General features: G+C 38.5%; 1 protein-coding gene across 1 annotated transcript in view; it reads left to right on the forward strand.

Moving 5' to 3' along the window:
- The first annotated feature begins 398 nt into the window (after positions 1-398).
- Positions 399-26,440, forward strand: part of MBTPS2 (membrane bound transcription factor peptidase, site 2) — a 40,211-nt gene continuing 14,169 nt past the window's right edge. Inside the window, exons 1-9 of the mRNA XM_058018512.1 lie at positions 399-526; positions 5,406-5,554; positions 7,241-7,379; positions 11,179-11,282; positions 13,638-13,765; positions 17,262-17,380; positions 18,217-18,397; positions 20,824-20,918; positions 23,137-23,332. Coding sequence (XP_057874495.1) covers positions 452-526; positions 5,406-5,554; positions 7,241-7,379; positions 11,179-11,282; positions 13,638-13,765; positions 17,262-17,380; positions 18,217-18,397; positions 20,824-20,918; positions 23,137-23,332 — 1,186 coding nt within the window. The 5' untranslated portion in view covers positions 399-451. The remainder of the gene's footprint in view (positions 527-5,405; positions 5,555-7,240; positions 7,380-11,178; positions 11,283-13,637; positions 13,766-17,261; positions 17,381-18,216; positions 18,398-20,823; positions 20,919-23,136; positions 23,333-26,440) is intronic.

Here is a 26,440-nt window from a genome sequence, read left to right on the forward strand (position 1 = left end):
GGCAACGGCCCTCAGCGCCCCGGCGCCCTCAGCCCCACGAGGAGAGGGAAACGCCACGACTGCCTCAACCCCCGGCCCCGCGGAGCCCTCAGGCAGTCCCGACCCCGCCCCTCAGCCCCGGCCCCGCCCCTCAGTCCCGGCCCCGCCCCTCAGCCCCGCGGCGCCCTCAGGCAGTCCCGATCCCGCCCCTCAGTCCCGGCCCCGCCCCTCAGTCCCGGCCCCGCCCCTCAGCCCCGGCCCCGCCCCTCGGCCCTCCCGCCCCACTGCGCACGCGCTTCACCCTAACGCCCCGAGCGCTGCCCGGCGCCCCGGCCTGTGACGTCATGCCGCCACCTGCCCTCGCTCTACGCGCCACCCGGAAGCGTCCGCCCGGGCAGCAGAGCCATTGGGAGAAAGGTTCCGGGCCGGTTGGGTTCCGGGGCTGCCGCGCTGAGGCGCGGCGCGGCCCGCGATGATCCCGGTGCCGGTGGTGGTGACCGTGCTGGGCGGCTGGTGCGCCGTGTACCTGGCGGACACGCTGCTCAAGGTGAGGGCCGAGGGCGCAGAGCCGGACGGGGCCGGGAGGAGGCGGCGGCAGCCCCGTTCCCCCCGCGCCGGGCGGCCCCGGGCCCCGCTGCCGAGCCCGGGCTGGCGGAGCGGCCACGGCCGGGCCGGGCCCGCTGCGCCCCGCGGGCTCTGAGGCGATCCCGGGCCCCGGAGCCCCTCCCGCCCCGCAGCCGGGCCCGCCAGGCCCCGCTCCCCTTCCCCCGGGGCTGCGCTCCGAACGCCGCCCGGGACAGTGCACGGGCTCCGGTCTGTGCTAAAGGACCGGAGCCGCGGAAAGTTGGGGAAAACAGCATTTAATAGATTGCCTAAGCGGCTCCGTGGCAGCTTAACGTGGTGTCTGGAGTTTATCATTAACTAAACCTAACATACAACCTTGTAAGTCTGCGGTATGTGCCTTATAATGATGATTTTCCTAAAAAATGTAAAAAGCGATGCATATTTATTACTTTTGAATGTCTTTAGTTCTACTGGAGAAAATTTGAGACAGAACTGTATACAAATACTTTTTTTTAAGAAATAAACTTTGCTCCTCGGAGAGTATTAGGAGAGTCATCCTTTTCCTTCTGATACAGAGAAGTTTTAAAAAGAAAATACACCATATCTGGTGTATTATATCTGGGATGCAGCTGTGCATTGCTCAAGTTTCATTAAGTGGTGTGGCATTGTTTTGCGTTTGTTCTTTTTTTACAGATTCAGAGGTATGATTTCTAAGATATGACCAAAATTGCAAAGAATGCATACAAAGTAGGCTGTGTGCTGGTTAAATATGAGGGAAAATGAAATGAGAGGTTTGATCTGTAATTTTTAATTTTACAGTCCAGGGGCTGCATCTGTTTCTGCCAAGGCAGATAAAGCTTAGTGATATGAAAGTACAAAATGTGCATTTTGTCACTTCTGTAAAATACAGGAAGAAATACAAGAAAATTCAGGTGCTTAGAAAACTTGGAAAAGTGTCTCCCCCTGCAGCTAATTGGAGAGCAAATGTAGCTCTGTTAGTGATGAAAGCTGATAACTGCAAAATACAGTCTGTACAATAATTACAATAACAAATAAAGTCATTTACCTGAAGACTTCTCAAATTTTCTTGCAGCAAGTCTATGTTAAGTATTAAAAAAACAAAACAAAACAAAACAGCATTGTTTTGAAACACATGAGGTTAGCCAGGTACCAGAGGAACGTGCTCTGACTGAAGGTCAGCCAGGAGGCTGCTGCTTCTCTTTTGGCAGCAGATTTGTGCCTGGTGGAGACTCCTGGGCTGTGAAGCAAGAACTGAGCTCAGGTGCCGGACCTGTTGTGCCATGGTGCTGAGACCATTTGCATCTCTGAGACTCTGAAGATCTCTTTCTGCATTAGACCATAAAATCATTTATTAGACCATAAAATTACTTCTGTAAATAAGGAGAGCCACTGCATTTCTTGCAGCAGCAAGGGAAGGAAAAAAAAAAAAAAACAAACTTTGCACTGGAGCCTTCTTAATCTGGAGCCTACTTAATGCCTGGTTTATGTTGATAAAGAAGTGGGGATGCCTAGAATTCTATAGCAAGCATGAGAATCCAGCAGTTAAACTTTAATTCTGATATTTTAACTAAAAGTTGACCTAGGTTATTAATCCTGAGGAATTATGTGGGAGCTGTTGAGTTTCGGTGGTAGATTTCCTGTACATCTCAGTTGTAAGTTTCACTGTGAGTACCACAGCTGAAATAGAGTTTGGATTAAATAACCAGATTTATATCATTAGAAAGCTCAGGTTGCTTGTTTTTCTGCTGGTACTGTAAATCTCCACCACAGTCACAACCCAAGGCTGCCAGCAACCACAGCAACATTGTACTGTTTAATTAATTGTACTGTTTGAATCTCAAATCGCTTTCAGTGTAATTACACCAAGAGGATGTACAGAGCATGAGTGAAAAATAACATAGGAGCACTTTTCTGTGTGTGATCCTGTTGATATTTTTGGCAAGAGCAGGATGTGTGCTGTAACTTGCAGTTAATGTTTATTCTGTAAACCTGTTCAATGTGCAATATTTTTTTGCTCAATTTGTTCCCTTACTGGTTTTGTTGAGATTTTAACTATTTTAATTTGGCAGTCTCACTCCTAGACTACAACATAGAAAGTAAAACTGAGTATAATGTGTTTTTTCCCAGCTAAATCCACATTTTATAATATTCCTAGAACTAAAAGATACATTTGTGTCAAGAAACTAAAGCTATGCCAAATCAAGCTGGAATTTTGGATGTTAAGTCCCCCTTGTTGCTCCTCCTTGTACCACTGCCACCAACATTTTCATTGAAGCCTGAATTCTGTAAGAGGGACTCACTCAGACCCCTGAATTCCTTCTCCCCAGCATCCTAAGTCTTCACATTCCATTTTGCCTGAAGGATCAGGAGTGAGTGAAGTGCAGGAGGTTGTCCCTCCTTCTGCTGTGGGAAATAAAGGATGCATTAGACACGTTCAGTCAAGGTTGGTTCTCATTTTTTAAGGTCAGGAAGCTGAAATGATTCAGAGCTCCTGAGCAGATTCTGCCAGCAGAGAAGGATGTTAAGGACTCCTGCTTGCTGGCAGGTTCCTGTGGAGCTCCTGGGGTGTTTAGCAGGTGTCCAGCATTTTAAAGGCTGCATAAATAAATAAGTGCTGCTTTTATAGTAAAACTAATCTAACAAAGATCTCTTAGATCTCAAAGAAGCAGGGCCAAGGCCTGTGTGAAGCAGCTTGAAATGAAACAAGGGCATGAGGGTGTTTGTTTAATGTGGTGATCCCACTGGGATCAGGACAGAAGGAGCAAAAATTTGCAAAGAGCTTTTTAAGTTATTTTGCAAAAGTTTGCAGCCATTTAGTGATTATGAATAACATTTACACAACTTGTGAGGAAAATACAAAAGGAGAAGTTTTGGTACCTTTTCCATATTTGACAGCTGTATGGTCAGTGATTCCATATTCCTCATGGAAAACTTTATACTTGTTTGTCTTGCTGGGACAGTGGGGCTGTGATGTTGGAATGAATTCAAAAGGATGAATTTGTGGCAATTCTAGGGAAAAAAAGTGGGGTTTGCATGAGATAGAAGGAGCACATTTTCAAGTGTCTAATCAGTGTATCTGATTAACTTTATTAGAATAATGTATTTGGGTTGTTCTGAGGTTTTTTTGACTGTGAATGAATAGGACTTTTTTTTTTTTTAATTCACAGAAGACAGTTTCTCACATCAGGGGTTCTTAATGATATATGTATTTTTGTTCTTAATTATCTGGTAGATTATGTGAGGTCTTTTTCTTTGTTTCCTTGGCTTATGTATCACTAATTGTGTACAAGTCCAATCATCTTTTTGATCTCCTCTGTTAAAATTAGCAAAAGCTGATGTGATTGTGAGCACTAAACTTAATGGTGCCATAGGGAGTGAGTGGTGTTGATGGGAGTGCATTACAGTGAAAATTTCTGTTGGTGCCCTCAGCTGACAGAACGAAAATGTGGCTGAAATCAGTAGGGTGAAGAAGAAGGAATATACAGAAATATATAGGCAGAAAGGATAAATGGTGTAATAGGTGATATGTGAACAATGGCTCAAGTAAATGGGTCTCACAGCTGAGCAAATTTGTTATTTGAAATAAACTTTTAAGTGTTCAAGATTTAATTCATTTGACAAAATGAGAAAATCTGACAAAATGAGAAGTGTGCAGCATGAGATCCTCAACCCCCAGCACCACTGTGGTGCAGGGCAGGAGGAATGCAAGGCATTGGCAAGTTCTAAGTTTGTTCAAAGGACCACAGACAAGAGCCAGAAACTGTGGAGTTCCTTGTTGGGGAGAGAAGGGAGCCTGTTGTGAACTGCACACTTGGATGTCTTCAGTAGGTGCTGCTGCTTGTGGGGATCCTTGGGAACAGTGCTCCAGCTCAGACAGCTCCAAAGACTTGTCTGGGTTTTATCAGAGACACTCCTGCCTTGGGAGCTGCCCAATGTCAGAAGGCTCAAAGCTCATCTGTGCTTTTCCTGGGCTCTGAGTTCCTCCAAGGAAAGCATTCCTTCATCTGGGAATGACACAAGCTTCCATGAAGCAAGTGACTAAAGCCTATTGAGAATGCAAACACCATAAAGTAAAGTTAGCAGCTGCAAAACCCATGTCTATAATTCCAGATAATGCTGCAGATAGGTATTCATAGGTCACATTAATAGGTCACATCTCTCATCAAGAGAAATCTTTGGAACTACTAGAAGTACCTTGAAATGCTGGAAAGTTACCATAGTGAAACTGCTATTGCAATACAGGTTGATAATTTTAAATTTCTTGTGGTGTTTTGTCAGCCTGATCAGATATTCCAGACTCTCTTTAGGCATAGTATTTGTGTTTGAAAAATAGACCCTGTTTTTGTCCTTACTAGCAGGTATCTGCAATAGTGAGCCATATCTCATCTGTATTAGAAAGTTTTATTCAGCTGGAGACAAAGAAGCATTTTTCATTATTGTAGTTTTTAAAATGTTTATTGGAATATAATTGCATGTTGAAAGACTACCATCAACAGTCTCTAGTGTTCTAACCAGAAGGTAGAACTACTGAAAGGGATTTAACACTAGGAAAGGTGATGCAAGACCTTGTTTGTCAGATAACTGGATACCCAGTCTCTCTCCCAAACCTACAATTGTTGGAAATAACATCAAAACAGTGACATAACTTTTATGACATTACATGTGACATAACTTTGTCACATTACAAGTCACACCTATATGTCAAAATGCAAGTAAGGTGTAGGACATTTACTTGAAATTATATATCTGTTTTTATACAAACAGATCACATTTGCTGCTTGGTCACATTACAAAATCTTCCCAGAATGTTTTGGTCAAGCTGCTTTTCTGTTGTTTTGCAGTCCTCCAACTCTCTGAAGGCGTCCTACGAGGACTGGCTGCTGACGTACGGCCTGAGCGTCTCTCCCTTCCACCTGCGCTGGCAAACCGCGCTCTTCAACCGCCAGTTCTACAGCTGGGGCAGATGGAAACCCAAATTCCTCTACTTATGGTACCAGTTCAGCCTCCTTTCTCTTCATCAGAGTCAACAGCTGAACCACCTTGGTGCCTTTCAGCATTAGAAGGGCAGTGGGTAGACATGGATATTTTAATAGGCTAATGATAAACCCAATTGGAGTGGTTGCTCTAAGCCAGTATAAGTATTTAACCTCTTCTAAAAAATACATAAATGTAATACAAGTTGCATATTGAGTTTCTATAAAACCAGAAATCCTTAAACTATTTTTATCTGTGGTTTGAAGTATGCATAGTTCTGAAGAGTACAGCTGTTACATGCAATACTGTATACAGAAGTAGGTCTGAAGGCGTTTGCTCAGATCCTAGGTCATTCCCAAAGCTGTAGACTTAGCTCTCCCAATCACTAGAATTTACAAAGTATTCAGGGCCAGCTCTGTACCTGTAGTTAATAACTGCCCAGACATTCAGCAATACCTGCTCAGGAGCACCTTGCTTACCTTCTGTCTTTTATCTGCCTACATCTTTCCATGCAGAGGTTGCAGAGTCCTGGGAATGGGTAGATAGTAGGGTGGTCTAATATGGGTGCTCCTGGACTGGTTTAGAAAACTATTCTTCAATTGCCTCCATAGCATTACTTTGTATCTGAAAATATAAAATGAGTAAGGTTTGAATTTCTTTTCATTTCCTGTATTGCTACCCTCAGTGAGAGAGTAATAAAAGAGAGGTCTGCTTCAAATTGGTTTCTCTAGTATGTAATGATTTTGTAATAATCAGTCTGAAATAGCTCTATATCAATTACAGTTTTTAATGTGTATAATTTATTACAGTATAATGTTTCCACTAGTCTCTTTAATTAACATTACAAGTACATGTTGCTTAAAATAAATCTACTAATTCCCAGTGAGCTTCATTAAGGCTGATAAGAGAACAGTTGAGCTGTTATGAGAGGAGGAAGGATTGGTAGTGAGGTGTATGTGCTGGATTTACATCATGGAAGTTTTTTTTTGTTAGAAAAAAGAGTTATCACATCCTTCAGCTATAGGACAGTGTAAAATAAGAATAATAATATTAATCCTGAATAAAAATTTGTCATTAAGTGGAGTGACATGAATTGAAATTATTTTCAAAATTGATTTTAATGAAAAATTGGTGAGAAGAACAATGTAGCTTAAGAAATCGGTGTTAATGTGGTCTTGCAGTTGTACTTTTTAGTTACTCTTTAAAAAAGATTGAGTCTCATTTATTGTTCCTTAGCCCATTTTATTGTTTGTGAGAATGCTGAAAAATGTACAAAAGAAGCTTATATATAAAAGTGCATTAGCTGCCCCATAATTTGATCCAGGTCTCTAAATATGTGATGCTGTTGTGCAACATGGCCAATTATGCATTGTTAGTTAAGTTTCTGTATTCTTATAAACTTATATATTCATTGCTACAGGCAAGTTACATGTATTGGGTAACAGAATAAAAGTATTTGAAAGTTGATCAGGAGAATATAAGGAGAATAACAAGGAGAATTAAGGTATTTGTGTATATTGTTGTTCTTAGTTTCCTTTAGCATTTTTGTACTGGATTGTTGGTGAATTGTGGTAGCATCAGGTAAGTTTTGCCCTGTGTTTTGTGCAGTAACTTGTGCTGTAAAGCAGAGATTTGCATAGCCAGAGATGACACCCTTTTTCTCTTGGCTGTGCATTGCTGAACTCTTTGCTTCTCTGTGTAGGTTCAGTGTAGGAATGGTGTTTGGAATCATTGCCATGTTTGGCTCTGTTATCCTGCTTGGGAAGACCCTGCTGCAGACACTGACCCAGATGCTCACCGAGGCTCCGAAAGCCCAGAATGATCGAATGCTGCAGGTTGTGGTGAGTGTTCCCCCCTCAGGTCTTTGTTTGAGAGCTGTGTACAGATCTAAAGCAGCTTCTTAATGGGGTATGGGGTGCTAAAATATTCCTATGCAAGAATAACCCAACTCCTGGTGTTCATCTACATGAAAATGTGCTGGTTTTTTACCAGCCTTAAAAATGGGAGAGTGGGTATAGAAAAAGGGAAAATGAAGGCAAACATGTGGAAGAGTTTATGTTGAAAATCCTCAGGAGTGGGAATTGGATAATCATTTTGAAAAGCCCTAAATTATAGTACTAAGAATAAAATTATAGTACTGAGCATATAAAACTGAGTTAAGAACTCGTTTCCTGTAAGCTGTGCAGTAGCTCTGGTGACCTTACAGTTTGCAGAGCTCATACCTATGTGACAAGAGGAGACAAGTTCTGTTTCTTTTAATACAATAGAAAACAGCAGTGGAAAAGGAAAGAAGGGCAAAAAACTTTGTGTGATAGTAAAAGCAAAGAGTCAGTGAGGAGTTATTTTTTGATTCTTCAAGGACTTAGGACTTAATTTACTATGTGAAATTTCAAGTGCTGTTTCTGGCAGTATCAAAGTCCAATGATATATTTAATTGTTCTGTGCATTTCTGGTGCTGGACAATATATTGTATGGTTTCAGAATGTAATATTTCACAGGATGGGGGAGATTTCAAATACTGTCTTTTTAATCTCTTTGCAAGGCAGTAATGGAAGAACTGACATTGCCTTGCAACAGTTTTAACCTGGAAGGATTCCTAGTCACCTTTTTTATACCAGGAGGGCAATGTGGCCAAAATGTATGGTCATTTTCCTGAAATTCAGAAAGTGTTATGGGGTTGCTCTGCCTTCTGCTACATGGCTTAGAGCAGAGGTGCCCAGCCATGTTACTCTATTTCAGTACTCAGCTATTCAAGTGACCAGATGTTGAGAATTGTGTGCAGACACAATAGACCTTCCTGTAAGCACTAAACTGACTGCATGCAGCTAGGCTGGCATGAGTGCAGGAAGCCTGTTTTAGCATCTGCCATAAACACAGTGCCTTTGGATGTGTCTGTTTCACACAGGCAGAGTGAATATACAGAGTTCAGTGTGTGTTGGAAAAAGCAGGCAGTGAGACCTGAGGGGGAACCACTGTCACTGCCACTGCCGTCCCCTGTCCAGAGCCTGCTCCTGAATTACCTCCAGGGGCAGGCAGGAGTGGGCAGTCTGTGCATCTGGGAGGGCATGAGCTGAACACGAGACAGAAAATTTTGTAATTTACATTCCAACAGGATCTGTCCTAACTTTTCTGGAGTTCTTTTACATCTTCATTTTCTGAGGTCATTGTATGGATCCATCCACTTTTGTGACACCAGAGTACAGTGGTCATTGACAATATATTGCTCTTTGGAGAAAATAACACAGACACAAGCAAAGTAAAGATGAGCCTTTGGAATCAATCTGGTGTGAACTGGAACAGCGAAAGCAGAAATGTAGGATAATGTTCACAATTTCAATGTGGACTTGTTTCCTCAGTGACTGCCTCCTGGCAATATCACTGCATTCAAACCAAGGATTGACTGGCTCTGAAAACAGCTTAATAGATAGGGATAAAGTAATGTCATGTGTGGGGATGAGGTTACTTCTCCTAAGTGGAGTTGTGGTTCTCTTTCTTTCTTACCTCATTCTTTCAGTTTTGAATGGTCACAGTTGTATAATTCTGCCTTTAGCAAGTTTCAGTATTCTTTATAAGGGGAATGTGCTAGTGTAAATTGACACCAGAAACAGATTTATGTGGTTGCAAAGAGGTGAAGAATGACTTAGGAGGACCTTCCCATTAAAATTGTTTCCTTGTATTTGACTGCCTGGAAGAGAGCAAATTAGTTTTAAAAAAACCCAACAAAATCCCACTTTTTCTTTTTAAACTTAATTTTAGCCTGTGGCATAAAGCTGTTTAGCCTTTACCCTCTGGGTGTGGAGAGAGGGAGAAACAGTTGTATTTATATTTTATTAAGGTTTTTGTATGCTTCCTCTTTTGTTCAGTCATGTACTTGATGTAAAATACCTGTCTATAGGTAACTGGGCTGTTTCTCTTCAGCTGCCCCCTCCTGTGTTGGTTGCCTACTTACAAAAGTAGGGAAGAGGCAGATTAGTTACAAGCAAAGGATCTTCTTTTACTAAAGGCATTTCCAGAAGGCCATAAAATACAAGCCAGCATGCTTTTTAACAAAATCCTGCTATTGATTGCAGAGCCCTTCATGAGAGATAACTTCTGTTTTAGGTGAATCTTAAAATAGCTCCATTGACGTAAAGTCTGAAAGCATCTGGTGCTGTGTTCTAGCAGGCTGCAGTCATGGTGGAATGGAGATGGCAGCTCTTGCTGCTGCCATCTGTCCTCCCACTGCAGAGAGAGGCAGCACCACTGAAGTGATGCATTAGTGCCACCAGCTGATGCTGTAATGCAAGCAATGGTGTTTCAGAAGTGAAGTGTGGCTGTCTTTCATACTGTGAGGTACCACAGCTGAGCTAGTTAAGGTAAATTCCTTGGTCACCATCACGCTGGACAGAATTTGTGAGGTGATTAACATTAATAAATCCTTTTGAAGGATTTAATTCAGCTAGATTGTGTCAACCAACTCTTGTAGAATTCTGCTACATGGGTAGGTAAATGCATATAAGTGAAGAATGTGCAGGACTGAACAAAGGTAGAATCCAACCTACCTAGCTGGATGTGCAGCATTTTGTTTTTCATGATGCTGGGTTTTACAGAGTTCTATAGACAGGCCAGGAGTTTTTGCCCACAGCATCTGTTTTGTGAGGCTGGATTGCAATTCATGTTGTGTTCACATCAATTGTTTGTGAGCATACTGGAGTGCAGCCTGCTATGGGTAGAAAAAGCTGCAGATCTGACAGGAGGAATGTCCCAGAGCAATCCCACTGCAGCCCAGCAGCTGAGGGTGATGCAGCTGAGCAGGATGAAGGTCCATCAGGAGGAAGGAGGGGATGGCTCCTCATGCTTTCATTAGTGACCACTTTGAAGCCTGTTTGGAAGCAGTTGGTGTCTCATGACAAGCACAGTGAAGGACCTGGGAGTGGTGGGAATCCACAGCAATGGGAAGAATACGAGAGGCCTGCATATTATGTCTTAGGTAAATTAAAAATCATTTCAAGATGGGTTTTTTTTAAGGTTAAATTGCCATATGTAGACTACCAAAGCCTGAAGAATAGATGAAAATTACTTTTTTTTTTTTTTTTGACACTGTAAACTGAAATAATTTTGTGATTTCTATAGGAAGGGAGAAGGAAGAGACTGACTGTTCAGCTGTCAAGTCATTTTTGAATTTTTCATGTTCATACTTTTTGGAGTGCCTTACAATTGTTACTATTTTCTTTTGAAAGGTGGATCTTTTCTGTAGCTACGTGAGTGGTGGCAGGAAATTGTAAACTAATGCTCACAGTGCCAAGGCTGTTTCATTTGAATGGAAGTCTGTGTACATTTTTATAAACTTGTTGAGCTTAATATAGAGTAGGATTTGTTTGGTCAGAGCTGTGGAGAATATATAGGGCAGGGAGAGGGCTTTTGTGCCTGGAGAGATTTTTCAAGTTCCACAAAATAATATATATTTAACATACTTTAAAATACACTGAATAAGTTGGTAAAAGAGGTGCAAACTGATCGTGCTGCATTGAGAACAGCCCCTGGTCTGCTATGGATGTGAAGGAGTGAGTGAGAGCAGCAAATTTAGGAGCAGAATGATTTGTCTTTGTACCTCTTGTTTTCCTCCTGTGTTTTGTTTTGTTGTCATGCCCACATCAACAGGTGCCTGGTGTCAATTTGCCCATCAGCCAGCTGACCTATTTCTTCTCTGCAATCCTCATCAGCGGTGTGATACATGAAGTCGGCCATGGGGTGGCAGCTATTCGGTAATTTCTGTTTTGCTTTTCTGCTACTCTTGACAACAAAGCCAAATACTCCAGAGCAGTTACCTGGCCATGAATGTTGTTAGCTCTGCTTTGTTTTATCTAGAGAGTCTGTAATTCATAGCTTCCTTAGATTTGAAGTTTGGAAGGGTGTACAAATTAGGGATAGAGTTTTAATGCAGTATCTATTATACAGATCATGAGAAGGGACTTCTGCTGTGCAAATATAGCATCAGGTTTAAAACAATTTTTTTTTAAGTGGCCCAGTTTTTTACACAGCAGTTTAATTTCTGTGCTTGTGGCACTTGAACTCATACTATTGCACAGTGAAAATAGATTTTTAATTGATTTGTTTAAACATAGCTCATGAAATATGATACAAACAGATTGAAGCAATAACTTGGTCAAATGTGATTTGTCCCTGTTAACCTCAATGATTTATTAGCTTTGATCAAAAATTATATTTTTAATGTCCTTAACTATGATGATTACTTCACCAAAATTATTTGACAGATTAGTCATTACTGTTAAATGCCACTTTAGCATAAAAAGGTTAAGCAGTGATTAGTGGACTGATGATCAGGGGTCCTCCACATTTCTCCTGGGCAGTATCATTTTCTCTTCTTTGAACATAAAGCCCTAAGTTGTTTCTGTGATTTTCCTGAGTGTAGGGAGTCATGACTGCATTTGAACCCATATGCTACCACAAAGGAGTGTTTTGAGAACTTCTGTCATATGCTCTACTTGTCTTTCAGCTTTCTTGTCTCAAATATTCACAGGGAATTTTCTGTGGAGGGTGAACCTTTTGCTTATCCCATCACAGGAAGAAGCAACAAAATTTTCTTTCTAGTGCATGTTGCTGGCAGACTGCAGAGAAGCTAGGAGTTACTACAGAGCTCTTTTTATGCAGAAAGGAAGAATAATTCTTGTATCGTAATTGTGTGATATCTTTATTCAAGGTCTAGAGCAAAGGCTTTGAATATTCAATTTTGGATTATATTTTCATCAAAAAATTATTTTCCAGTATTTCCAAAGGAGAAATTAGTTGGTCCAATGTACATTGGCAGCTGATGTTGCTGCTGCTGTTTTCTGCTTGACTTTTTTATTCTCCTTCTAGCACAGGTTGGGTCTATAGCACTGTTACTGTAAATTCTCAGGGTTTCAGCTTCACTAAAAAGCTGTGCTGTGGGCAGATTTTATTATTCTGGCAAGCCACTTAGCCTTCCTGAAATCTAATACACTTTTTGCCAACTTAAGTTCTAGAAAGCATTAGCTGTGAGCTATAAGAGCTTAAATATTTGAGCCTTAGTTTAGTCAAGGTTTATACCAAACAAGTCTTTTTCTTCCTCCCTGTGTGTCTTCTACCCAAGTCATGAAATCCTGAACAGGCATTAAACTACCTGTTATTAATTGGTAGCATGGGCTGAGTTAACTCCACAGTATTAGTGTGAGAATTAATTCTGAATAGTTTTGTATAATTGTCTTCTTTTGGTGTATGTACACATTAAATAGATAAATGTAAATAAGGAAAAGGTTAGACCCAGTATATTGTCCAAGTAAAGATAGGGGATTAGCTGATCTGTGCCTGGTTTGTCTTGGAATATGATTTTGCCATGCTCCTCTTAAGTCCCTTGTAAAATTTCTAGCTTAAAAAAACCTTAATGTGTTTGTTAAAAAAAATCCATTTAAAAGTAATTGCAAAACCCTTGGGAAAAATATTATCTGTGTAATAGTGTCAGCTACTAATATATTTCAATAGAATCATGGAGTGTTAAGGTTTGGAAAGGCATTAGCATTTGTCCTTTTAACCTCTTGACTTGTTTTCATTTTTTCAGATGATATTTTTCACTCATTTTGTTAGTTTACAATGTACTCTAAGGTCCATTTATGAGAAACAGAGGAATTAAAAATTCCAGAACTGTGGAAGTATTTCATTAAATGGAAAGCAATTGATTCTTGCAAGTATTTTTGCATAGATGAGTTTGAAACTGCTTACAACAAGCTGCCATTTTTTTACTTAAAAGAGCTATTACCCTAAATGTTGAAATATATGTTAACATTGAAGTTAGGTAGGTTTTTAAAAAGTATTTTATGTGTAACTGTTACCAGGAGACAGAAAAGAAGTTTATATTTCTACCAAACTTAAAAATGTATACTGCTTAGAAGTGACAACTACTGCAGAAAACATCCTTTAGTTTCAATACCTTTCAATTACTGAAAATATAAAAAATAAATTAGTTTTATAATTAAAATTTAGTCATTCTTGTTGTCAATAACTGTGTGCTTTGTAGACTCTCTCAGTTTTTCTTTTGTTTGTTTGCAGTTACACCACTTCACTTTTCTTTTCTTCTTTTTAAGAGAACAAGTACGATTTAATGGATTTGGAATTTTTATCTTCATTGTCTATCCTGGAGCCTTTGTTGACCTCTTCACAACTCACTTGCAGTTGATATCTCCTGTTCAGCAGTTAAGGATATTTTGTGCAGGTAATAGTTTGTGGTTTTTTTATTAAATCTTTGCTTAGCACCATTCCAAGGCATCATTGTGAATCTTTGATTGACTATTTAACGTTTAGAATGAATAAGTACCAAAGCTTCTCTTTACCTAATGGTGATCCTCCTGTTCTGGACCTGTGTTGGCATTTGATCATTACTGCCCTCATTGAGCTGCTTTCTGGGCTAGAGATGTCACTTTCTAGGATCTTAAACAAGTGCAAATTTCCTGTCTTGAAGAACTTTATTCTATTCTAGATCCAATTCAGAATAGTTGTGCATAAGAAATTCCAGTTGTGTGGTTGGCAAAAACTGATTTCTGATGTTCCTCTCATTAGAAAGAGCTCTTGCACTAGGTGCAGAAGTTCCTCTGTCTTTTTTGTTTGTTTGTTTGGGATGTTTCTGCACATTGTATGGCCTAAGTAGTAAAACCTTGGAGCACACAAGCTGGGAAATACTGAGCCAGAATGGTGCTATGAGGAAAGCTACTTCCTGTCAACACAGGTCAACATCCTCGAACAATTCATTACTGTTTTCTGCAATAGGAACAATCTATTTTTCAAAAGTATTGTGATTTTCACTGACCTGTGAGTTGTGTTATTGTACAGGTCACTGTGTTTTGATGTTCAGGAGGAAATAAAGAAACTGTTGTAATGTTTAGTTATTAACATTGTTTCTTGAATATTGTATCTAAAACATCGTATAGAGGGTGAACATACAGAAGCCTTTAGCATGCGTGTTTTCAAGCTTTCATAAATCAAGTAAATAATTACAAATATTAGGTAAGTAAATATATCTGTATTCCAAATACCCAAATCAACAAAAGTCATTCACATACAATAGGCTAACTTCTAGGAAGCCCTGTTTCTCAAATTAATCTGTTTCCATTTCCATCTACTGGGAACAGAACTGAAAGAAAAGGCATACTGAATTTCAAAATTGTTTGCTTACATAGATTCCTAAGACATTATCTAGAAATATAGAATTCTCAGCTGTAATAGAAAATAATTGCTTGCTTGTTTTGATGACAAGCAAACACCTGTAATAATTTCTCATGTTTCTCAGGAAACCTGAGATAGGGGAATACAAGGCAGGAGCAAACATGTTGCAAGACTGGTCAGCATGAATGGCTTGCTTTCAGTTAGGTATAATAAAGAAATGCGTTTTTTCACAGTTTATAATAAATATGCTTCAGAACTAGGATGCTTGATAATGATAAAATGCAATATTCAATAAACAACCAATTTCTTTTACTTTTATTTGTCAGAACAGTTGAATGAACCTGTTCCTGGTGTTCAGAAATCTGAATTTAGGGAGATATGCTCATATTTTTGTATAGCAGCTAAGTAACAGAGCTAGACTAGAGCCCAATACCAAATATTCTTTTTGTAGTCCAGCTATAGTCTGGAGATTAAAAAATATATTTTTTGTACAGCAGATGGCATCATATGTTCAAGAATAGAAAATGAGTGTTCTTGTAAGACTTGTGATATTTATAGCATAATTCCATGCCTACTAGATAGATGAAAAGGGATTCTGTGCAGCACCTTCTTGTAATTAGTTCAAGTATTTGTATTACTTTCTGAGATAATTTTTAATACATTTCATCTTGTCTTTAACAGGAGTTAAATGTTTTTGGTTTTCTTTTTTTTAATTAAATAATAGTTAATAAATTATTTTAAGGTGTTTTAGGGTTGTGTAAAGTGTCTCTTCTCAGATGTAAGGAATTAGGTATCCAAGGATGAGGTTTTTTTAGCAAAATGAAGTGGAAGGTAGACTGAGCAGTGTGCCTCTACAGGTATTCTGATTTAGAGCATGTCTATTTTTCTGTGGATCACCTGGGATGAGTTTATAAACCTTTCTGTTTTAGACTTCTTGCTGTATTCCACACAGCAAATGGTGTCAATTTTGGTAGCAAGGCCCTTTTTTCCTAACTGAAAATATTCCTTGTCACTCTCTAGCAGTTCCATTACCTCTTATTATTATGGTTGGGATTTTTTCAGTTTACTCTTTGTGGCTGCCACACTGTTGAAAAGAATTTTGTTTCCATTTTCCATTTTTTGTGTTTTGTTAAGCTGAAAAAATATTTTTAAGATAAAAAAGTTAAAACAATAAAGTTAAAATATTTGCTCACTACTTCTAGATTTGTTGCAAATAAATGTGTGTATGTGAGATAAGTAGGAGGGATTACAAAACATTTCCTCTATCTGAGTGCCTTTCCATGAGATAAAATTAAAACTATTGAAAAAAATTACTGTAAGAAGCATGTACCAGTGGAAATGGCAATTTACTTCAAGGACTCCAAAAATGTCTCTCCTTTCTGCAGCAATATAAATGTGAAAGAAGGTGAGGTGAGGTGTGGAGATAGACAGGGGACATAAGTCTGCCATATGCTATGATTTCTGTGTTATATAGACTGCAGGAAAGATAGGTTTAATACATTTGTGAATATATTTGATTGAATTCCTGTGCTGTAACTGCACTGTGAGTACAGAATTGAATCCAACTCCTCACAATAGGATGAAGCACTGTAAGAAGGAAATAAAGACTCTTCAACGCTGAAAAGTTTTCCTGCATTGTTCATACAAAACTGTTTGTGCAAGAACACAAACGAATGAGAAAATTTGTGTAGTGCTGAATGTGGAAAGCCACAAAGCTTTGATGATGAACACCAGCTGTGCCTTATAATAGTGGTTCATTGCTCTTATGGAGAACCACATACTTTAAAGATGGCAATTGCAAATATGTTCCCCAAAACAACGTGTCAGGAAGTGCTGCTATTTGGTTTCTTGATGGGCTTTTAGGTCCATATTTTCTTGTAGAAGAAGCCATTTTTTTCAAATAATTTCCTAAATTCATTTGGCACATATACATGTAATAATTTTAATTGAAATAATGTAGGTTACCATCATAAATACTGAATTGCAAGTAAATTTCAGACATCTTGCTCTCTAGGACAAACAGTATTTTTTCAAAAATAAGCCCATGTATTGAAATTCTTAATTTCAACAGTTTATTGTGTTAGAAGGTAACACGTAATGTATTTCATTCCACTGATTTTTTTTTTTTAATATTTATGATTGAAGACAACTCTGTAGATAGAAACTGTATTTTAATAATTGATTCAGAAGCCCAGTTTCTCTTCTGGGTACATGACCCTCTCATAGTTAGAAAAGTAGTGGTACATGAAATCTTACTCTGGTGGAATGACACCTTAGAAATGGACTTACTGCTCTCCTGTCTTTCTTGATAGTATAATTCTCAGGGGCTTAGAGTTTTCTCTAAAACTCCCTTACAAAAGGGCATTATAGAAGCTGAAGTTTGTAATCTATGTACTCTTCTTTTATGCCTATGTTCACAAATTAACTTTTCATTTATTCTTGCAGTAATAATTTCAAGAAAGTTAATTAGAAGGCAGCTGTAGGATCATTTAAAAAACAGCTTTTTGTTATTAATGTTTATTTAGAAACTTTTTTTGCCTTCTTTTTAGGGGTGTGGCATAATTTTGTTCTTGGTGTTGCCAGTTTCATGGTGTTGTTTCTGCTGCCAGCCATTCTTTTTCCTTTCTATTACACGGGTGTTGGGGCACTTGTCACTGAGGTAGCAGAGGTAAGAAGGATATTTGCTGTTTCCATATTATATGCTTTGTGATCTGAAATGTACCTGTATCTCTGATTATCACAATCAGAATTGGTCAGTGCAGGTCCTTGCAGAATCCAATATAGCGAACTTCTTGCTGAAAATTTTCCTTTCAGTCTCATGTATCTTAGTATTAGTAAATAAAGGAACATGGTGTGAGCAATAATAGACTAATTAGCATACTATAAAACTGTTGAGACATTTGAGATGAGTTTGCAGGTTTCTTTCTGGTTTTAACTGTTTTTTAGTATTAGCACAAAGCAAATCTACTGGAAATTGTGTTATCACCCAGTTACTGCTATCTTTTTTCAATGTTAAAGATTATTTTGAGCTGATTTCCTTGTTTGGTCAGCTGGAAGCAAAGTAGAGATAGATTTCTGGGATTCTGGAAAGGAATTATTTTTTTCTGACTTAATCAATTAGAGCACAGTTGAACAGCAGAGCTGAAAGGATTCAATCTTTCTTGCACCTAAAAGTCAATTGATAAAACTCAGGAGAGAGTGACATTTATAATGCTTTATTACTTTTGAAAATATAGGTACACCTGCTTTCTTGAAAAGTTCAGGGTATTAGTTTAAGTTACTTGAACTTAATATGTTGTGGATTTTCTTAGCATTTTGACCCATATGAAAATGATTACTCAAATCTGAAGATGTGTCCAGGACACTTGAAGAGTTCCCTTTCCCTCCCCTTCCCCCACATTTTTTAGTGTCTTAACCTAAAGATTTCATAGTATTCAGTGAACTGTAAACTAATCCTTGTTTATCCTCCTATAGTAATACGATTGACTTCACTGTTCTTCTCAGGATTCTCCTGCCAATGGACCAAGAGGTCTTTTTGTGGGAGACCTTGTCACTAACCTACAAGACTGCCCAGTCTATAATGTGGAAGACTGGAATTCCTGTCTGGGAGACATTTCAGAGAAGTCACAGGTCGGCTACTGTGTAAGTGCAGCCACCCTACAGCAATTAAGCTTTCCAGCTAGAGGTATGACTTAAGGTGCTCTCCTCATTATTTTGTATGTTAATTAATTTCTATTTTAATCCAATCATGTCTTAAAAGACTTTTTGGATTTAGAATTTGTTGTTGGGGTCAGATTTCTTGTAAGTCAAATCTGCTGTCCTGTCTTAAGCAATTACCAATGTGCCATGCTGTTCTGTGAAATCTGAAAGTGAGAGAGGGCTACACATAGGAATTTCTCTTGTCTTTCAGTCATCTTGTACAAATATCCTGTATGATCTGAATAATAAAATTTGCTTCTTCAGGATATTGCAGAACTTGGTTCTTAGCAGTAGTACAGTTATCTCCTCTATTTAAGTTCTGTAAAATAGATCAACTCAGTGATCTTTTGCAGATGTAAATTTCATATTACCTCACAGCTTTGATCAGCATGACACTGCAAATTGTATTATTTAACCCAATGATGTGCTTCATTATGGTCATTTCTTCATATGTGTCTCCCTATAGGGTTTTATGTCATTGCCCATGAACTCAGTTTTGTCTGGATTGCACATACTGCTTCTGGAAGTCAGTGTGCTTCCTTCTGTTTCCATTTATACATTAGAGTGCTTGTTGCTATATGAGCTTATGCCCAAGAAACCGAGAAAAAAACCCAAAAAACTGAACTGAGTTAGAACAATAAACAAAAATTGAGTGGAACAAAAAAGAACAGTCAAGTTAAATTGGCTGAGTGTCTTGTGACATGCCCTGAAGCTCTCTAAAGTTTCTTTCATGCAAGCACTCATGGAAACTGAATTCCAGAGGTAAGGGGCTGCTGCTGAGCAAAGCTTGTGGGATGTTAGTCAGAGCTTTAAAATTGTCACTGCATTTTTCCATCATCCTGGAAATAAACAGGAGGTCAGGCAACTCGACTGTCCGTGGTTTTGATGCACTACAGAATTTCTGTGACACTGGAAAAGTTGGTTTTTTTAATTATGTAAAGAAAGTGATCTTATAGCTGATACTGAGATAAATATTTAAACTGGAAACTAGTGGAGTATGGGTAAGAACCTGTTTTTAGAGGTCTGACACTTTGGGTTATGCCTCTGAAGAGGAATGCAACTTTGGCCCATGCTTTCAGCTGGGCAGGGATGGCAAGAGCCAAATCTCAGATTTTGTAGGTATATATATCCTCAGATTGTGCTGTTCTCTGAAGTGCAATTTTGGAGTCATGGGTAATAAAACTGCATATTTTGCAGATGAACTGGTCCTGTTTAGATTGGAATACTAGAGGCTTACTGCTGGAGATTCAATATTGCTTCCAAGCCTGCTTGCTGTATTGTGTTAGCAGCCCATTGTCCCCATTGCTGCCTTCTAATCAGACCAGTCTGTCTGCATTTTCAGAGTCATAAGCCTCCAGCAGTGAGAAATATTCCTCTGAAATTAAATGAACTCTCTTTGGTGTTGAGCAGCTGTCATTTTTCAAAATCTTGACAGTTCACAACTTGACATAAATGCAGAGTATTGATAAAAATGTATATAGCAAATGGACTCCATCTAGTTGACTATAAAACAAATGGAGAGTGAACTATCTGAGTATTGAAGCTAGAGAGAAAACAATGCCCTAAGGAACTTTTTGAAATTAAAAAAAAGTGGTTTCAATGTAGTTTATAAGAATACTAATTTCATGGTCATTTGCTATTCAAAAATATCTGTGGTTTCTTAGCCTCAGGGTACTTGAAAAAAGGTTTGTACGGTACAGTGCTTGCACCTGTAAGCCCCAGGCATAGAGCTCCATGTCAGTGATTGCAGGTTGTGCAGTGATAAATCAGCAGGCAGTATCACAGGCTGGATCTGCCTGGGAAGGGACTGCCCTTGCTGTGATACAGATCCTTACCCTGACCATTCTTCTGCACCTGTGTGTGTTTCAGCTGGACAGCAAGTTAGGCTTAATTCATTTCAAGAGCACATATACAAAGGTTCTTTACCAGACTAGTTAAATCAAGGTTTAAAACATCATTTGTTCACTGCTGCAGCCTTCAAGGCTTGGAAGACTTTCATGATGTAAAAAGTATGTTTTGAGTCTTGGCCATTTCCATAGCCAGCCAGTGAAATCACTACAGTAGTAGCTAACAAATTTCCATGCCAAATATTGGTGCAAGTTAGGGGAAATGGATATAGAAGTGTTTTGCAACTTGTAATAGTCAAAACAATGCAATGTTAGATCTCCAGTATCTCAAGGAGGTTTATAAAGGTGAAAAAATCAGTATGGCACGTGACTGAAATCATGGGACATTCACATGGTTGTGGTAAAGCTTTATTTTAGTTGTGACTGAGCCTCAGCTAGACTGAATTAGTGTAATTCTTGAATGCTGCAGGACAATTAATAATACAAATAATTGTTTTACTTCATTCAGAGACTAATTTTTCCAGCAAATAATATTGATTATTTGCTCTATGCCTATGTTCTTTAGTTTACAGAAGACTTGATGGCACAGTAGAATGTTGTAGTAACAACAGCCTCACAGACATTTGCTTTTCATACAGCAATAAGTTGGACAGCCACCTGGTAAGTTACTTAAACTGCGGATTCTCTTTGGTAAATCTAATTTTTTTCTTGTATTAATTTAGTAATATTTGCCCACACCTATACAGCATACTCAAGTGTTTAAGGGTATCTACAGTTTGTAATAAAGGTGTGCATGTATACAATTTTCCCAATTACAGCTTAAAAAACTACAAAATGCTAGTTACAATTTTTCCCATAATCAAACAGGAAGTCTCTGGAAGAATCATAAAAAATCTTAGACACCTCATTCCTTTAGGCAGAAAGACACCTCAGTCATTTTCAGTATTCTGGATGCACAATACTTGTGAGAAAAAACAACTTTTGAGAAGAAGTCAAAATTGCTTATTTTGGTGTTTCAGTCTTCTAAAAGTATTCAGCCCTACAGGGAAAGCAAAGCCCTGGACTGTCTGTTCAGTTATTTTGTCTGAAGCCAGCAGTGCTGCTCCCTAAATTTAAATAAAAACATGCAGGAGAAGGTCCCAGTTTCTCAAAATAAGGGCCTATACTTTAATTTTTTTTTACTATGTTGAATTTCTTGTCACATAGAAACAAAGTTTATCAGTAGGATTTTGCCTTACTCCCTTAGAAAAGGGTTTAGCAGCATTCCAGTGCTTAAAGGGGCTACAAGGAAGCTGAGGAGAGACTTTTCACAGGGGCATATAGTGATAGACAAGGGGGGATGGCTTTAAACTGAAAGAGGGCAGGTTTAGATTAGATGTTTGGAAGAAATTCTTTACTGTGAGGGTGCTGAGCCACTGGCACAGGTTACCCAGAGGAGCTGTGGATGCCCCATCCCTGGAAAGGTTCAGGGCCAGGCTGGATGGAGCTCTGAGTAACTGGTCCAGGGGAAGGTCCCTGCCCATCACAGGGGTTGGAATGGGATATCTTAAGGTCCCTTCCAACCCAAGCCATTGGGTAGCCATTCTATGAAAATACATCAGTGTTTTTTAAAATATGTTTTCCATACTGACAGTGATGGAATATTTCTGTTGGCTCTTTATAAGCAGCAGAACACACGAATCAACTGTGTAAACTTCTACACATACCAGTTTGTTATTGTTCTGACTCTAGTGATAAATACCTGAAGAAATTAAAATAAATTTTTTCCAAATCTGCTATGTTTACAGTTTCTGCAGTGGTAAACTTCCCACTCCAGGGTATTTAACCACTAAGAGCTGAACATGTTCCAGTGGTTCATTTGAAATATGACAGTGGCAGCAAGATTTGATAAATCACTATCCCATTGAGCCTGGGCATTCTTAAGCTTGTAGTTGCTACTTATAAACAAGGAAGAAATAAATGCATCAGGAAGCTTGAGACCTTGTGACTTTCAGGTGTCTTTAGACTGGCTGTGATTTTTGAACTTTTTTTTAATGGTCTTTGCAGTGCTATGCAGCAGTTTTTGAAAGTGCGTCTTCTCCCTCATTAGAGTAGAAGGAATTTATATCAAGGTTAATGGTGAGGGTCTGACACTCATGTGTTATGGGGAGTGCAATGATCAGGCTGAGAAGGCAGAAATTACTTTTGCTTTTCCTCCTAAGGCAAATAGTAGATTATGATTCCTTACTACTATTTTTAGAACAAAAGGAAAAGTGTCACTGAGATTTTTCCAAGAGACAAAGAGACATGAAGGGGAAAACTAATTTCCTGTTCCCTCCTGCTGTACTGTCTTTGGCCCATGGGGAGCAAGAAAGCTCTGGTCTGTCAGAGAGTGAAAGAGTGTTACAGGCAGGGATTGGGGCACAGCAGTGCACTGAGTCCTGTGTTCATCTTAGTTGAGAATGATTTCTTAGCCACCACACACCAAGCATGTTTGTTGGTTTATTTGCTAAAACTTCATCTTGAACAGGTAAGTCACTAGGCTGTTAATACAGGCTCTGTCCATTAGAAATCACTGACCTATGTTTAGATGCCATGATGTTTTGTTGTGCATATGTGTACTTTGCTAGAAAAAGTTTGCTTTTATCTTGGAATATGTACATACTCTCTCTTCCACACTTCAAAATATGGAATGACAGGTTGAATATGCATCAGGTAGAGATTTGTCAGGATTTCAGAACAAAAAACCAGGGGGAAAAATTAGATTTTAGCTCTTCATGGACTTATATCAGTGAGGCATTTCTTTGCTTAAAAAATGAACCTTTTGTTCCTTTTAATTTGATGTGCTGGAAAATAGCTTACCTTTACCTTTCATGATGAATTTGAATGCCCTTTGCAGTATGCCTGTCTGCCAGCACGAAAAGTTATTGAAGCCAGCAAAGTTTGTCGAACCAACATGGACTGCCAGAAGGACTTTGTTCCAAGCTTTTGTGTGACTCCTTCTTTGGAGAACCAAACAAGGCTCATCAGGGTAAAGCATCCTCCCCATATTGACATGCTCTATGTAGGACACCCCATGCATCTTCAGTACACAGGTTGGTATCATTTATTGGAAATTTAGCAAAAGCAATCTCTAATATGGTTTCCTTTGCCTGCCTGCTTAAACCAGGTCTTAGAGTGCTTCTCAGTTAATTTGTTTAAAGCAGAATCCATTTCTTGTTACAGCCAATGGAGAGACATGGACTACTCAGACCTAAAATAAAATGTTCACAGTGCAATGAGTTATGAAGGTAATAGAAACCATATGTGATATGAGATGGTTGTTTTTTCAGAAAACTATGAAAGGGCTATTTCTGGAACAGATCCTATTCAGGTTAGTCATAGGAACCAGGTGCATGCATTTTCCTAGCACACAAATGTCTCAAAATGCTATGGTAAAATCTCTAGGGCACCTTGCTGCAATGCCTTGCCTGGAATATTAGCATGACAGCTTAAATCACGCCTAATATCCAAATATCTGTGACAGATTCCCATAACTGCTGAGCCACAAGTATTATCACAACATTTATTTTTTTTTATCTGACTGCCCTAAATTAAGTAACATATAAAATTTTAGTTCCTTTCTTTGAAGTTCACTGTGACTCTCCTTTGGGCATCTCATATAAATAAAAAGTTATTCTGCTTCTGAAGTGAGTATGGAAAGAATGAACAAATTCATCAACATCTGACTTGATAGCTTGAGTGGCATGGTGAAAATTAGCTGCAGATGGGCTTTAAGAAATTTGAAGTGTTAAATTACTATCCCTTCTTGTGAGGAAGGTATCTGTTCCTCACAGACAGCTGAAACTCTTGAGGTGAGTTTAGAAGTACTACCTTGGAATTATCTCCTTAGGAAAGCATTGTACTTTTCTGAATAAGCAATGGAATTAGTTGCAAAAGAGTTTTAGAAACAGTGATGAAATCTGCTGGGGTAAATCCAATAACATTCTTGGATATCATATTTTTAATTAAGTCTTTATTTTTCCATACTGGTAATTTGATACTCTGTGAGGAGTTACTTATTTCAACTTTTTTTTATAATTTAAACTTTTTTTATAATTTATAACTCTAATTTAAGCCCAAAATATAATCTTCATTTGTTACTTCTGGCCTTGTGCCATTTAAGAGGAAAACATTTTTCACTTGTGTGTTACCAACACACACTACTGTATCTGATGATATTTATTTCAAATGCGGCAACATATTTTAAGAATAGTGTTTTATAATTATTCAGAATTCCTTTTCTTGGTCTTTAACAATACAAACTATTGGTACTGAAGATCAATTGATGTTGTTTCCTTTTCAATACATTGGAGCAATGGAGTTTTCATTGGTGTGATAATTGAACCTGGCAGTCTTTCAGAATAAGAACAGAAGTCAGAAAAGAATGTTATTGCATTTAAAGGGGTAGTTCTTCTTTAAGAAGTTATTTGTAAAAAACTGTTTGCATACACACATAGGAGTAGAATTTTAAAGTGATTTACCCTTGGAATCGTGCACTTAATGTATTAATTTGAAAGCTAGAAGTTTAATTTTATTAACAGCTTTGCTGCAAATGTAATCTGTGCTCTTATGTTCCCTTTGGAAAAACACTAGACCAAAATGATAGGATGCTGGCTTGGGTAGCAGGCAGTCTGCTGTGCCATTGTAGAGTTTCATTCCAGTGAAACAACTTCTAAATATTTCAGGCTTAGCATTGCACTGTACAAGACTGGCTGGGGCCAACAGGTTTGGTGTGGGTTTTTGATTTATTTTTTTCCCCCAAATGTGATTGATCAAAATGTGGTAACTGTTTTTTACAGTTAAAAAAAAGAAAATAATTTCTTCCTGTACTGTGTGAGCTTTGAAATAGGAATATGTTTTAATGAAATGCCTATTCTGTAGTGTGATCTTTCTATCTTCAGGAAATGTTACTTTTTAGAGTGGTGCTATATTTAACAACATAATATGGGAGTTGTAGTACTAGTGTGTACTATGACTATACTTTCTCTAGAAATGTCACTGAAGCAATGTTTGAATAACATTCTAAAATTATGCATGCATTATTTTCTGCTTAGGCTTGTATTGTTGTCATGGTAGTCCTGGTTTATGGAAAAGCAGTAATTATTTCATATTTTCATTTGAAGGTAACTTCAGATGACATGTATTTTTTTAAAAAGTATATCTGTATTAGCTACTTAGAAGAAATAGTCTTAACAGTTTATTTCTATTAAATCTTTCTGTTGCCTCAAATTTAAATATCCTAGCAAAAATACTTTTGTTGTTATGGAGGCAATAGATACCACTTGTTTCCAGTATTTAAAAATAGCAAAATTTTCAAGGATTATAATCCTAAATTAACTTACAGGGATGGAGATTTGGCCAAAACTAAAACAGAAGCATGATTAGGAGTGCATATTGTTTGGGGCAGGCACGTTAATGCTTTTAATTAGCATTCTTTCTGTAAAAAGTATCTAATGTTATCCAATATAAATTCATACTGCCAGTTCAAAACACATGGTATTAAGTCCTTTAAACTCTTCCTATTGCAGGCCAGTTATGTTCTAAAGTCCCTTCCTCTGTTGGACAGTTGCTCTGTAAGGTTGAAATGGAGAGCCCTGTCAGTACTGCCATGCAAAATTGCAGTGTTTCTTCTTTATTATATATGAGGGATTTTATTTCCTCATGTCATTTCTAATAGTGCAACATTTTTGCTTCCTTTTCTGGCCCTTGTTGGTTGGGAAGAATCTGGTGACTAAGATTTATATTAGGAATTCACACTACTTGAGGAAACATCATATCCCTGAATGTTACTCTTACCCATCACAGACCAAAACTGTAAGATTTTCTTCACAAAAAGAAGGAACTTACCTAGAGATCATTTCCTCAAGCTTGACCAGCCACCTACTTCTGTTGTATCCAAGTCTTTTAAAATGAAAAAGGCACTTCCTGGCTTTGGGCGTGTTTATGAGCAACGACAATCCATGGTGAAGGTCTTTCTGGTACAGCCTGCTCTCTCAGTATTTCCATGCTTGTTTACCCTTATAACTGAGGATGATCCTTCATTGCTTTTAACCCAGGCTTAAAGGATTACACATACAGTTCTTCAGGAGACCACACAGAAGTATCTCATGCCGTGCTGTCTGTCTCTTCTGTGGCATACATGCCCTTTCCCCCATGAAGAA

This window comes from Melospiza georgiana, chromosome 2, assembly GCF_028018845.1.
Source record: "Melospiza georgiana isolate bMelGeo1 chromosome 2, bMelGeo1.pri, whole genome shotgun sequence".
Lineage (NCBI taxonomy): Eukaryota > Metazoa > Chordata > Aves > Passeriformes > Passerellidae > Melospiza > Melospiza georgiana.